Genomic DNA, 13956 nt, shown 5'->3' on the forward strand with positions numbered 1-13956 from the left:
AGGCTCAGCATCCTCCTACAGCATCTAGAGCTGCTCCAACAAACGCTGCATGAACACGAGATGTTTCGGAGGGCTTTCTAACTTGGTAATGTGGAAACAAATGCTCCGCTTCCTCCTGTACGCGACCGTCTTTTTCTTTTTTTTTTTAAGATGTTCCACAGGACCGTTTCTTTCCCACAGAAGCCGCCGCTCTGGGTTCCTGCGCTCCTCTCCCTCGCTCCCTCCGCCGATTGATATTCGCGCCGCGGAGGCAGCCTGAGCCCCGGAGCTCAAAGGGTTCCGTATCTGTGGTCCACGGCGCTGAAGAGGGTGGAACGCAGTGAAATAATAGAAATCTTAAGAGGTGAGAATCAAGGTAAGCAGAATGCTGTGCTCTTATCCACCCGAATAAGTACCAAGTACTGGTGATACTGTGTTAAGGCAAGATTCTCACTCTAAATCTTTAGTACACAACATATAGATGTCAGCAAATGTTACAGCCTCAAAAGTGTGCTGATACAGGTTTTTTATCCAACACAGCAGCAGTATATTACTGGTATTTGCCGTTAGCTCCTATTGTCAACGAGAGAAATCACTATTGCACTGATAGCAGATCAAGTGTTTGTTCCATGGTACCAAATCACTTCAGCTTCATGGTCCAGGAGGAAATCCTGACACGTTGGACTACCGTACAAAACATGGAGGTCGGAATACTTTTCACTGTTTACCTCCCTCTCAACTCGCACGCACACACACACACACACACACAAACACGCCCACGCACAACCAGTGGAAGCGACACGGCAAATAATGTTTACCTCTCTGCGGATTGGGTTTTAGAGCGGAACGCTGAGCATTTCAATCCGACCAGTAAACACTCCTAATTGGATTGTGTGCTTATGAGCTTGGATGTGAATCCTCTGAGGACTGTATATTAATGGGCCTAATTGATTTCGATACATATTTACAGCCGTTTACACAACAAATGCCAGCGGTTTCATCACGGGTCTGATAGCAACGCGCTGCGGGCCACGCTTAGGACGACGCGCCCCCAACCCCCATCCCCCCCCCCCCCCCGAGGTTGCCCCTCTGTTGTCGACCTTGTGTGGCGTCACCTGCCTCCGAAGGTTACGTGTCGAGCGATCCGACCTCGTGGCCACATGGGACCTCGGTCTGCTTCCAAAGCCCGGCCTGAACCACAGTTTGGTCCCACTTGTTGGCACGGTGACGCTATTGGGGGGGGGGAGGCGTTCACCTCTTTAGATTCACCTCACCTGCAATTTGAATTCCATTACTTGCCGTGCCCCCATTTCAAATAAAGCTCGGGCCTATTAATTACCCCGAGTACGGGGTCGGGGTAAAGGCGCAACGCGATTTAATTCTGTGATTGGTCAACGCGCAATCACAGAATTAAATCAAGTCTCCGTTTAGCTTGTCAGTCCTGACAGAAATAATTTGAGTGAACTATTAAATGCTTCAACTACTCAGCGGCAGCGGCAAGAATAAAAGCTCTGCTCCTTTCTCTTTCAAAGTAAAACGATTTTAATTGCAATTAGTCTGAAACTGTTAATGTTTATGATAAACAAAAAGAACAAAAAAAAAACACTGTTACTGCTCCACCCGTGCCTGAACCGTTTAATAAAAGGTGTCAGGCTTAATGAGATCATTTTAAATTTGTGGCGGTTATGGTAATCCTGCATGAATGTAATATCATTATCACGCTTTTAGGCCTACTGAATTAGGGGTTGTAATTAGCTACCTGTTCAGTTCATCAGTCCTGAGGTGATATTAATTATGCCATTATCTGCAGAACGGATACCTATATGACCATATGCAATTTATTTTCTCTGCAGAGATTACAAAACTGCACTGAACCTCAAATATTGGCATGATTCTCATCTCCGCCTCGTCCCCCTTTTCCAATGTCTAACAAAAATGAAAAATCACAAAAAATGGTTTGTCTTTTTTAAATTCTGCCTCGTGCGTTCAAACTAATTGCGTGTAATGAAGCAATCTGCCAGCGGCTGACTGGATTCAGTGGTTGAGGTTTGGTCTCTATGACAACCAGCTGTCTGTAATTAGTAAATCAAGATTTTGGGCCGTCAGAGTGGCTCCAGAACAAGTCAAGAGTGGCTAAGTGTCAACCGCCCTTGTGCTGCCTTGAAGTCCATGTCGACGTGGCTGCCGCGATGGGTGTCGCCCTGGTGTTTCTTCTCAGGTATATTAAAACGTATGAATGTATGTATCCTGTGGTTAAAACCGAACCATCATGGCTGCTCAGTGCTGTTTTGTCTTTCTGCAGCGCTGTTGTGCTTCCCTCTGTGTCAGCTGGAGGTGTTTATTGTGCTAAAACAGCCAGAGGTATGTGTTGCGCTTAATGACTGATGTTCCGACTTGCACAATGAATCCAATTTTTTTTTTTTTTAATGCTTCTGCATGTTGTTCTGTTGTAGCCCGTGCAGCTGCCCTGGGTTTGCATTACCCCGGCGTCTACGCACCAGCTCCGCCTGGGACGCGTCCCAGCAGGAGGCTGCTTGGACCTCAACCCTACCAGGACGGTCGTCCTTTGTGGAAAGAAACTGGACCCGACGCGGCTTCTCACGCAAACCGGCAACCCGACGTAAGATCCCCAGATGGCCGACCGCGTGAACCAACGCACCCCTGGAGTTGGCGCGGCGCTTCCCGTCCGGCTCAGCGTGACCACGCCGCCGGCCGAGCGCTCCCCAGAGGGCGCTCCGTCATCTACCGCCAGCCCTATTCTGAGGAGGTCAAGCGCGTTGTCCCTCCGACGGCGGCTGGAGCCCCGGGCCGGCCTGACCTTGTGGATTGGCGTCCCCAAGGTCGCAGCCGGCCGCCCTCGCCTGTCTACGATGGGCGCGACCACGCGGTTGACGAGTCTGTCCCAAATGGACGTGACGTGTCTGTGAGGGGGCTCCCGCTGCCCCGAAGCGGGGGTCGTGGCGCTTACCCAAGCTCTATTCCTGGACGCGGCCTGGCGAGAGATGCCCCTGTCCTCCGCTCATCCGGCTCCGCCGCCAGGGCGCCGTCCGGCCCAGATCCCGGACCAGCCGGGATTGGCCTGTCTGGCAGTCTTGCGCGTCCCCTGCGCAGACGCCTCCACGTCGAACAGCCTTTTGCAAGGTGACCCTGTTCAAGGACGTCGGGCGGAACGCAGCATCGGGTCCAGTTGGAATGAGTCGGGGAGCGTGACGCTTTGCCGTCGTCTTCCTGTGAGGATCTGTTGAAGATGGCAGGCGAGCATTTTTTGACTGATGAGAAATGTGTTTGTCAGGTGTTCTCTAACTGTTTTTTTGTTTATTGAACAATGCTCATCGTGTGTGTGTGTGTGTCTATATGCTTGTGCATTGTCCCTTACTGGAATGTAACACTAAAACTAGATGCCTTCTTGAATACATGTTGTATTTTGCCTCTTTCTGCTCCCCCATCAGAGATGTGTTACCACAGTGCCATCTGTTGGTTCTGAGGTGAAGTTCTTCCTTCGGCTCACATTGTTTGAGCACAGAAGCTCGACAAACGCCCTCATCTCTTTACGCTCTTCATTTTGCCCAATGTCCAAATAAAGTCTTTCAGTCATCAGTGGTGCCGATCTTTCATGTGGAGATGTACTGCTTTAGAACTCGTGGAAATGTCTCAATAAATTATTCAGTATTTATCTAGACACTCTTTCACCAAACCAGATTTAGTGAAGAAAACCTTGTTATGTCAACCTGCTTTTATTGCTCGCTGAAAGACATTTAAGAGTGTAAGATTATGCAGTGATTCACCCATAAATCAATCAGGACCCCGACTGTGAGTGTTATAAACACTCATCCAGCTCGCGTGTAAGGAAATGAACAAAGTAAATCAACCGACACGTAATGGGGAGCAGCGGTGACGAGGCCGTACGTCGTACAGAAAGAATGATCTCGGGTCGCTCAAGCTGCGTTTCCTGACGCCCTGCAGCCGATGACTCAATGACCCCTTGCGTGGTTTGAGGATGGACGGAGGAAGTCGTGCGTGTAGTTGCATTACGTGTCACGTAGCAGCCGAGCTGCACTCTCTACAGCAGCTCGACGGGTTCACGTCCCGACAGGAGGCAGGATGGAAGCTTCATTCGCATCAAGGGTCAAATGAGTCTCGCATCTCTTCAAATCAGAATCTCTCGCTGGCAGTTTAGTTATCTGGTTTAACTTAGCTTGATTACAGATGGAGGAGATGCTGGGTGACTCATGGAGAGCAGTTTAACTACGGGACAGAATTCTCTCAGATAAAAGTGGGACAGACACTTCAATGTTTGAATAAAACCAGGTGAACATCGGTGTGCACGTGGACAGAATAACATGTATACCTGTAGTATACAGTGGGGTTTCTATTTGGCTTTGTGTTTTTAGGTACTTTGTGATGCTTCAATTAAGCAATATGATTCTAAGCTTCCTCTCATAATTTACCACAAACCACAATTAGGTATAAAATGATGAAACACTAAGTAGTTTATTTCTGTTTTGAGAAAAGATTCAAAGCCCAAAAGAACCCTCACTACTTTGGAATTTGGAACGCTGCTTTTGTCCCTTTTTTAAACATCAATAGTCATTTTTTAACAATCTTTTGATGCCATAATATTTCTGGCAGTCCCGCTTGGATCACGGCCATCTTTGATCTCGGCCTTTTTTTATTTTTAGATTCAACATCACATCTGTGAGAGTTCCCTCTAAAGTCGGTGTCTCCAGCAGCATATTTCAACTTGACACACACACACGCACACACACACACAGACAGACTGGCAAGATGAGAACAAACCTCTACCTAATAAACCTTTTATTTTTCATAGTGTCAGTGTAAATCCGTCAGCTTGACATAATCTAGAGTGCAAACATGTGCCCGGCGTGACACACACGAGCCTCTTTCAAAGCAACACGCCCAGAAAGTGGTGTTTAATGGGGCCGCGTGTTTATTGTGCGTGGGGCTTGGTGTTGTGTGTTTCCTGCTGGTGCTCCTCTCCTCGCTGTGAGACCACCGTATCCTGCCAGTGCAGCTGACCGGTGGTAGGAGGGAAATCAATAGTCAATTCCATTTTGCAGCCAGCGTGTGACGGGTACCAGATAGGAGTGGATTGGGTCCGTGTTGGGAGCACGAGTGTGAGTCGGTGCCTGACTCCCCCCTTGCACCCCCCCCTCCTCTCTCTCTCTCTCTTTCACTCGTCCAAGTCAAACCACTCGGGTGGACTCCATCTTATATAATGAGACATATTGAAATAATTAGGTAATATTTATGTCAGTTAAACGCATGTGTTGGGACACTTTACCCAGAAGATATGTGATTATAGATTAATAATGAAACACTACATTTTATAACAACACCTTGCAAAACAATGATTGTGAGGAAGGTTTTATTTAATTTATTTAATTTTAAAAGGATATTATTATATTATGTAATATATTTATCTTGAGCTCAAAACCTTACTCTTAAACCTCGGGTGCAGTGTAGTGATCGTGACTTGATAATGGAGCGGGGAATTATAATAATAAGCCACAAGCTTAAATATTTTTAGATTTTAATACAAGCTTCCATGAGTGGCAGAGGTTGTGATTAAGGCCGTTTAGACTGCCCTAAACTCCTGTGATTCTCTGTACAATAGCGGGTTCATTCGGTGGGGGGGATATTCCCAGCGGTGACTAATTTGGGGTTAGTTACATCTCTAACGTGAACAAGGTTCTAAAGAGGAGACCGAGTTCCATTAAGTACAGCTCAAGAACCGTAATCAAGGCTCGGCTTGCAGGCCCTCAGCTAATTTTACTGCTCACTGAAACGTAGCATGTAATACCCAGTAGATGGAGAGCGCTTTGATCATTACTGCCGATTAGGAAGGAAAGATCAAGCAAAATATGTCAACACGTGAAAACCAGCTAATGTATTTTTAATTAGTGCGGGCTTTTCTTTTCCTCCTGTTGATTCCTGTTCACAAAGCCGCCGCCGCCGTGTGCGTTTTAATTCGTCCTGCAGCGCCTCTTGATTAACAGTTAGCTTCCATTATGCTTTTGAGAGCGCCCGAGTGACCGAGCGGGGATGCAGCCGTGAGATTACAAGTCGAGTGGCTAAGCTCGCCTCCTCGCCTCGCGCACCACTTTAAATGAGGTCTCAGCGAATCATTTTACAATTTAATAAGCTAATAAACCTGATATGGCGAGTGGTTTGAAGTGCCCTTGGGGGGGGGGGAGTCGAGGCGCAGTTTACAATTCCATTTAAGAAGCTTGTTATATTACCACGCTGACAAAGGCCTGGACGGGCTCGCAGATCGGGAATCGACTGCGTCTTGATTTGCCACGTGGAAGGTCACGCTGGACACGGAGGGGCCGCGTGGCCCCCCCCCCGAGGAACATCGCGGGGCGTCAGATCGAAAAAAAAGAGCGTGAACTAAAGTAAAGTTATGTAAAGTAAAATAAAGTAAAGTGTAAATACCTCCGTGGTCTCACGGCCTGACACGGCGCACATTGACTCACCACCAATGAGTAAAACAGTATCACTTAAAGACACAAACAACAAGCGATTTGTCCCAGATTAGATTCATGTTGGTTTGTACTTTTAATTTTTTTGTTTCAGTTTTGTCTCTAAGCCTCTTTGTGTATTGATGTGTGTAAAAACACGCATGTTGCAGTCCAACAGTTCCTAGATTTTAAATCTCAACGGGGAAATCCTGAAAAATGAAGGATTAACAAAACAAGACCAATCATTTCCCCCCAAGAAGGCCCGAGCTTTACACGCCCACATAGCCCCCCTCCCTCCGCCCCCCTCGTCAGTCATGTGTCTCTTCCAGGAAAATAGTGAAGTTCCACAAATGCAAACCAAGATCGTTGCTGCTGCTGCTGCACACGCAGGTCCTCCGGTCCCAGCGGCTTTGAGCCGCGTCGTTTGTGGCGACCAACCGGCCGTCCGTCTGCCTCCGTGTGGTGAGTGGCTCCATCATCACGTCGAGCGGTTCGCCCCCCCTCGTTTTGATACTTCTGATTCCGATTTGACGGACTGATATCCTTCTGTGCTTTGCCTGCTCTGCCTTGTACCATCTTTTAGTTCTTTATTTTTAAGATGAATCAATGCCTTTAAAGGTGCAATACGCTCAGCATGTCAAAGCCATACAAACGTTTCCCAATCACTATTTTGTGTGTTTTATAATGGTAACATGTTTTCATGATGGCAACATCGTTGGAATGGCAGCATGTTAAAAAGAGAGAAAACATTTATGTTCTGGTCATTCCATGATTCCAAAGAGGATGTGAAAGAGACGACATTCCTCCTTTTCAGCTGCTCGGCCTTTACGTTCCGCTGACACAACGAAGCTCAGCCAGTCTCCACGCGGAGGAAGTGTTCTATGAAAAATAGGAGTTCAAACACCTAGTTTAAACTCCCTTGTTTAAAGCACAATACTTAGTGTGAGAAGAATCCCCAAAAAGAGGAAATGGTTGCGGCTTGGTTATTGCACATGTGTCGAGGATATTGCCAAATCCCGATAGTGGGCGTTTTTGTAACCCTTCAACAGCAACGGGAAAGGAAACGTAGCAACATGTACCGCTACACGCAGTGGCATGAGTCACTGACACACGCTAACTAATCCAGATGCCGGTTCCATCTGTACATTGGGAATAAACTGTCTACAATGAATCTACGTCTCTTCTCTCAAAGGCCTTTTTGTCCGAGCCACAAATATCGATTAGTAGCAAGCAGACGTTCTAAAGAGGAAACGGAGGAGTTCCATTTTTCTCACATTGCTTCAACATGGACTTCTACAAATGGTGTGTTATTTTTGAGTGATAGTTACTTTTTAGAGGCACACTTTATTGTAAGTGACAAGTCTAAATGTTTCTGCTCAAATGTAAGAGAGTCCATTTGTGACCTGAATTGCTTTTAATGAGAATCTAGAAACAAACACATCATTTTAAATATTTTCTCTTCAAAGTGTAATTTGAGTTCAACTCAGCGTGTTTTCTTCCTTCATAAATCATTTTAACTTAAATTAAGATTCTCATCTCTTTCTTCTATTTCAAATATATTGTGAAATTAGTTGTGTAAAAAACGTGTGTCTGTATGTCCATAAACCACACGCGTAGAACATTACAGGTGAAGCCTGTAAAACACCACTTAAAAACCACTAGATGTTACTGTTGCCATTCTTTTGTGTTTTAAACATTTTGTCAGCTTTCTGTCTGCTGTCAACCAGCTAACTGACATAAACCGACTGACTTAACAGTTTCCACGTCATTCCGGATGAATAAAATCGTCTTTCCTCCCACACAGACGCAGAAAGGCTCTGAAGTTCTGTGTGTGCCTCGTTGCCTCGTACGCCGGCTGCCAGAGTTCCGTTGAGTTCTAATGTTTTGAGGTTGTGCAATGGTGAGTGTTTCAGAAAACCCTTCTTCAGTTCCACCTCTTAACACCTGCGCTTTTAATCCGAGGTCCCAGCTGATCCTCGGAATTAAGAACCAAGCTCTTGATTTTCCATCGGAGTTCAATGTGCTGCACAACTGCTCCCACCTGCTTAGTTTACGGGCTCTTCACTTCTGTTCATCATACACGACAGATCAGGCTTTAAGCCACATTAATTTCCTTTTGTAGCAGCTTGAATGTCACTGGTGTGATCATTTTACGCAGATGCGAAGTTAAATGTCGTTTTTGATGCGTCTTGGATCATGACACTGTTTATTTTGAATGATTATGCGCTGTGGGGATCGCTCACTTTCGCGTCGCGTCATCGCCGCCACTGCCTCCCGCCCACAATGCACCGGGTCGGGCCGGAGCTGCCATCCGAACATTGGGTTGAAAGGGGCGCCAGAGTTCGTCATATGTGAATAATGCGTTTCGATTTGGCTGCCCGACAGGTTTTGTCGCGATGAAATCCACACCGGCGTGGGTGGCTGTCGTCGTCCTGCTGCCGGCGCTCGTGAACGGAGCGAGGAACGGTGAGCGTTCGCCCTTTCGAAACAGAACCTTCTTTCCATCCTGCCCCCCGTGGATTCTTCCACGCTAAATATAAAGCTGCTCATTCACGGTGAAGAGCGTCGTCGAAGTTGCCCGTCTGAACAGTTTCTCCCTCTCGTCGCCAGAGGTTGACGCGCAGCCGTGCGCCACGGTCCTGGCGTCCGGGTCGGTGGTCCCTCTGGGGTCGCCCGTCACGGCCACCTGCGTCATCCGAGACGACTGCCCTCTGGTCGCCGGACAGGCCGTTCGCATAGAGTGGCGCCTGGGCGACCGCATCCTCCCCGGCGGCCCCGCGGACGCCGAGGGCGGCCGGGTCTCGCGGGTCGTCATACCGAGCTTCAATCTCACGAGGGAGTTCCTCACCTGCTGCGTCCAGGCCTCGCCGGCTCAAGTGGTGGCCGGCGTGGAGATCCGAGCTGGATGTGAGGCACATTTAAACCGCAAGACTCTTAACCGTCAACACCTAAAAGAAAAGGACTTTGAAATGAGGAACAGAATCAACGTATCGAGTATAACTTGTATCTGTCCATGATGTAACCTTCTGACCTTCTTCGCCTTACCCATAGATCCACCAGAAGCCCCACAAAACCTCAGCTGTACGACCAACCTCACCGACCCGAACACACTGACCTGCAGCTGGGACGCTGGGCAGCAGGAGACCCACCTGCACACAAAGTATACCCTCCACACGCAGATATGGTAATCTTCTTCCCAAGGAGGCAACACCTTTTATGTCAGGAATCTCTGGTGTGGTTTAAAGACTGCGATTTCATTTAAGGGATTCCAACGAGAACAACACCTACGAGCCGCCGCCGGGAGTCCACCGGTACAGCATCCCTCGCTCGGGATTCGTCCTCTTCTCAGACATCCGGATATCTGTGAAGGCCGTGAACGAACTTGGAGAAGCGACGTCGGCGCCTCTCGTTTTAGAGCCTGTCAGTGCAGGTGAGAATGATAAGAGATCGACGAAATGCATCTGAAAAGCATGTGATTGTTTCTTTAGTTGGGGAGATGAAGTGAATCTGACATGCATAGCTCTTCAAACGAAGGAATACATCTAACGCGGCGTTGACTGTTTTGCCGCAGCCAAGTTTGACCCACCGACGATTGTGAGGATTCAAACTAAAAAGTACGGCTGCCTGCAGCTGAGCTGGAACTTGTCTCAGCAGCAGGCCTGGATGGTCAACTGGCGCCTGGACCTGGAGGTCCGACGCAGGTTGGCCGTCCAGGCCGTCAGCGGCCAATGGAGCGAACAACCAGTGAGTAAAACGCAGTGTCAAGATCTTGTGTATGAGCCTGTATGTGTATGTCCATATATGGATTCATACATAGCATGTCTTTGTGAAGCACCTTGGTGCAGAACTTGTTTGATTTTAAAGAGCTACACCAATAAAATGCACTTAAACCCACAACAGATCCTGCTGAACGGGGTCAAAACAACCAGATCCGTGGACCTGTGCCGTCTCCTCCATGGGACGCGGTATCTCGCCCAGATCCGCGTCCGATACCAGGGGGGCCCCTGGAGTGAATGGAGCAGCAGCCGGTCGGGGGTCACCTTGGAGAACGGTGCGGCTCGGATCAATTCAGAGTGACGCAATCACTCTTAACATTTCCAATCTATTACCTTTTCTTCCATTGCCTGCTCTTTTCAATATATGCTAATGCCCATGTCTACATCTCCCACTGCTTTGCTCCATGGCGCCGCCTGAATTGATGTATTGAGCTTTGCCGTGCACTCAGGCAGCGAGTCCAGAGCCACCTGTCTAATGGAGGAAAGTTTTAAAGACTGAGAAGGGAAGCGCCGGCTTCTGAAGGACTCGTCTGACATCCATCTCTTTCTTTTCAGCTCCCTCTGGACGCCTCGACTGGTGGATGAAGGCGTCATGGGAGGGCATGGAGAAACAACTTAACATACTCTTGTTTTGGAAGGTACACGCAGCACATGCTGCCCGCCACCTGCCGAGGGCCCGTGTCGGTCCTGTCTTTCGGAGTGTGCGCGGTCTGCCTTTAAAACTGCCCTCTCACTTTGTTCTTTCAGCCATCAAAACAATTCCGCGCCAACGGCCAAAATGTGTCGTACGCCGTCTCGGGAAAAAAGGTGGCAGGCGCGAATGGAAAAGTTTGCTCCACGACGGGAAATTACTGTGCTTTTCACCTCCCCAGAGGGGTAAAGAAAGTGTACCTGAGCGCTGTTAATGCAGTGGGGAAATCCTCCCCCACAGAAGTGCGGATTCACCCACCCCGAGGTGAGACTGACCCTCCTCAGACCGGCTTGAACTCGTTCAGAAACCGGCGGAAATACGTCACACTCAAATACGTTTTCCCCTCAATGTGTGCGATGTGTTTTGTATCCGTAGCTCGTGAAGTGGTGTCAAACGTCACCGTCGTTCCTCAGGATGACAGATCCCTCTTGGTCCGGTGGAGGAGCCAGCCGTCTTCCGGTCTCACTGGTTTCGTGGTGGAATGGAGACCTTTGCTGCAAACGGACCTCTCGTTCACCCAATTTGAATTCACTGCTCAAAACCAGACACAGCTCCTTATAGCAGGTACGTTTTCAGGTACTAGGATCTACGTCCCTGCTATTTTACTCAACCAATAAATCTAGTGTTTATCCTTCACCCCGAGAATCCACTCCCGATCAACGTCTTTTCTTTTTTCCTGTGCGAAAACCTGCCGGCGCACACTGTCAGGGGCTTACGGGCACTGATGCTCTGTAACCTCTTCACTCTCATCAACAGGCAGCTTTGAGCCCTACAAGCCCTACGGGATCTCTGTGTATCCCAGGTTTAAGGACGGGATAGGCTTTCCTCAGACTGTTGATGCCTACTCGAGAGAAAAGGGTAAGTCACCAAATACACAAAGAGGATCACACGGAGAGCAGGCGGCGGGGGGGGGGGGTGCAGTGAGAAAAGGGGTTGCGATATTATTTAACAGAAACAGGTCTATTTGAAACAGTTGACGCGTGATGAAATAATGCCCTCTTGTGGCTGTGAATTCATGTATTTTCATGTAGAATGGCTAAAATAAAGAGCATAATTACCCATTAAAGCTTTAATAATCACTTACAATATTTTTCCTTTTAAGCGCCATCCATGGCTCCAAAAATACAAATTAAAAAGGTCTGGAAGTCCCATGTGGAGCTCGCCTGGGACGAAATACCATTAGAACAAAGGAACGGATGTATCCAGAACTACACGGTCTTCTACTGTGATCCGAAGGGACACTTTCAGGGTGGGTTAAAGGCCCTAATTTAACTTTTCGTAAAACAGTTTCTTATACATTTGCCTGTGGCTTGTTTCAGTCGTGAACGCTGACCCGAAAGAAAGGCGAGTGGTGCTGAACGGCCTCAACTCCGAGTCTCTGTACGAGGCTTTCCTGATGGTTAGCACGCTCGGTGGGAGCCTCAACGGCTCCACGGTTCATTTTAAAGTGGAGAACTTTGGTTTGTAACTTTCCAGAGAGATGTTATGATCACGTATATTCCCAGAGCAGATATGTTATCCAGAATGTCTATTTCTCGCCTCTCAGATGCGGCTGCTGTTGTGGAAATTGTAACCGTGTCCCTCGTTGGACTGTTACTGGCGGGCATCATCGTAGTCATGACTTGTTTCTCCAACAAAAGGTGAGATCATTTCCCCGCTGACTTAAACTGAGGAGCCGTCGTGTCATTTATTCTCATAAACATTCCTCTTTCTTTTGCAGGCTTAAGGGGCATTTTTGGCCAGCTGTTCCAGATCCGGCTAACAGCAGCATCCAGAGATGGACATCGGAATCAACACAGGTGCAGACAATTCACTTTTTTATAATATTATCCCACTTCAAAAAGTTCAATTTAACTTTGAATGGAATTTCTCAAATGACGAACCCAAGTCATGACCAACTCTGCAGCTTTCAGTTATTTCTTTTGATTTTACAAGCCGCACTTTTTGTCCTCAACCATGAAGATGATTTTTGGCAAAAAGGCTACAATCAGGGATCAGATCGACAACCTAAGGTAGCAAATAGCTGGTGTATATTGGGTCATTTAGCAGCCGTTAGAGATGGAAACAGAGCTAAAAGAGAAGAGATATGGGGCCAAAAACACATCACCAAATGTATTTCAATATTGCTCAGTGTGTGTGCAGCCTTTTGCCAACACGTTCACCAAAGCTTTTGTATTTCAGGGCATTATTTAAAGCTTGTCCCAAAGTACTTGTGCATGCAAGAAATGCACTCCTTTTGCATTAACATAAACCTTTGTATGTTGGAGTGTCAACCTGTTTTCCTTTCACAGGATTCCAATGTTGCCTTTGACAACGAGGAGCCCAATCCAATGTACCTGTCCCACCTGAGCTTCCTGGACGTCCCAGTGAAACCACGTAAGAGGGACGATGACCCGTGGTTGAGCAATGCAGAGGACACCAGTGACCTGGGCGAGTCCATCTGCGGCTCACCGTTCCCCACCGACTACTCGGGCTCCAACAGCGACTCAGTTCCTTACGCTACGGTGGTGTTCTCGGGTCCGCGCAACAGCACCACTCCCGAAGACCCTCACGTGTACCTGCGGTCTGAGTCCACGCAGCCCCTCCTGGAGACTGAGGAGTCCTTCAGTCCAAAGTGCTACCATAATATGGCAACTGCCGGGATGCCCAGTGAGCAATGCTTTTTTGGACCTTCCCCTGATTGTGTACCTGAAACAGGGGAAGGTGGAGGCGAACTGTGGGATGACTTTCCTTTTCTTCGAGCATTAGCCTTGAATGATACTGAAAATGACTAAACATACCTTGCTGATTGTAAGCTGCCCTGCGAGAAGTTCTGAGTTTGTAATGCGCCGAAAAGTTGATTCACCAGAGAACATAGTTGTAAATGTGTGGAAGATTTAATGCTAAAATCACTTTTATATTTAATGATTATGATGTCCACGCTTTATTCATAACACGCTTTGTAGATACGTCACCTCCTTAACAAATAAACTGTTTTACTGAAGGAACATTTGATATTGTTGATTTATTTTGGAGTTAGTATCCCAAC

General features: G+C 47.8%; 1 protein-coding gene and 1 non-coding gene across 4 annotated transcripts; both read left to right on the forward strand.

Moving 5' to 3' along the window:
• The first annotated feature begins 1242 nt into the window (after positions 1 to 1242).
• On the forward strand, positions 1243 to 3576 carry LOC120811231 (uncharacterized). Its single transcript, XR_013453605.1, has 3 exons — positions 1243 to 2197; positions 2282 to 2340; positions 2433 to 3576. It is a non-coding gene; the product is annotated as an uncharacterized LOC120811231 (transcript).
• A 3195-nt stretch (positions 3577 to 6771) lies between these two features.
• On the forward strand, positions 6772 to 13915 carry csf3r (colony stimulating factor 3 receptor). Of its 3 annotated transcripts, XM_040164458.2 has the most exons (18): positions 6800 to 6923; positions 7654 to 7763; positions 8266 to 8361; positions 8847 to 8927; positions 9072 to 9368; positions 9513 to 9645; positions 9725 to 9891; positions 10033 to 10205; positions 10362 to 10512; positions 10793 to 10875; positions 10985 to 11192; positions 11304 to 11492; positions 11685 to 11786; positions 12031 to 12177; positions 12248 to 12388; positions 12475 to 12568; positions 12649 to 12727; positions 13220 to 13915. In XM_040164458.2, exons 4-18 carry the CDS (start codon positions 8858 to 8860, stop codon positions 13700 to 13702), a joined length of 2517 nt encoding a protein of 838 aa, XP_040020392.2. In that variant the 5' UTR covers positions 6800 to 6923; positions 7654 to 7763; positions 8266 to 8361; positions 8847 to 8857; the 3' UTR covers positions 13703 to 13915. The 3 variants fall into 3 exon arrangements, with proteins under 3 accessions (XP_040020391.2, XP_040020392.2, XP_077950614.1); XM_040164457.2 differs by lacking the exon at positions 7654 to 7763 and having other exon boundaries at positions 6772 to 6923; XM_078094488.1 differs by lacking the exon at positions 6800 to 6923 and having other exon boundaries at positions 7525 to 7763.
• The last annotated feature ends 41 nt before the right edge of the window (positions 13916 to 13956 follow it).

This window comes from Gasterosteus aculeatus, chromosome 20, assembly GCF_964276395.1.
Source record: "Gasterosteus aculeatus chromosome 20, fGasAcu3.hap1.1, whole genome shotgun sequence".
Lineage (NCBI taxonomy): Eukaryota > Metazoa > Chordata > Actinopteri > Perciformes > Gasterosteidae > Gasterosteus > Gasterosteus aculeatus.

Coding starts and splice junctions, on each gene's coding strand:
- csf3r (XM_040164457.2), top strand. CDS start 8,858: ATGAAATCCACACCGGCGTGGGTGGCTGTCGTCGTCCTGCTGCCGGCG. Junction 8,928..9,071: donor CGTGAACGGAGCGAGGAACG/GTGAGCGTTCGC, acceptor TCTCGTCGCCAG/AGGTTGACGCGCAGCCGTGC. Junction 12,389..12,474: donor TTTTAAAGTGGAGAACTTTG/GTTTGTAACTTT, acceptor CTCGCCTCTCAG/ATGCGGCTGCTGTTGTGGAA.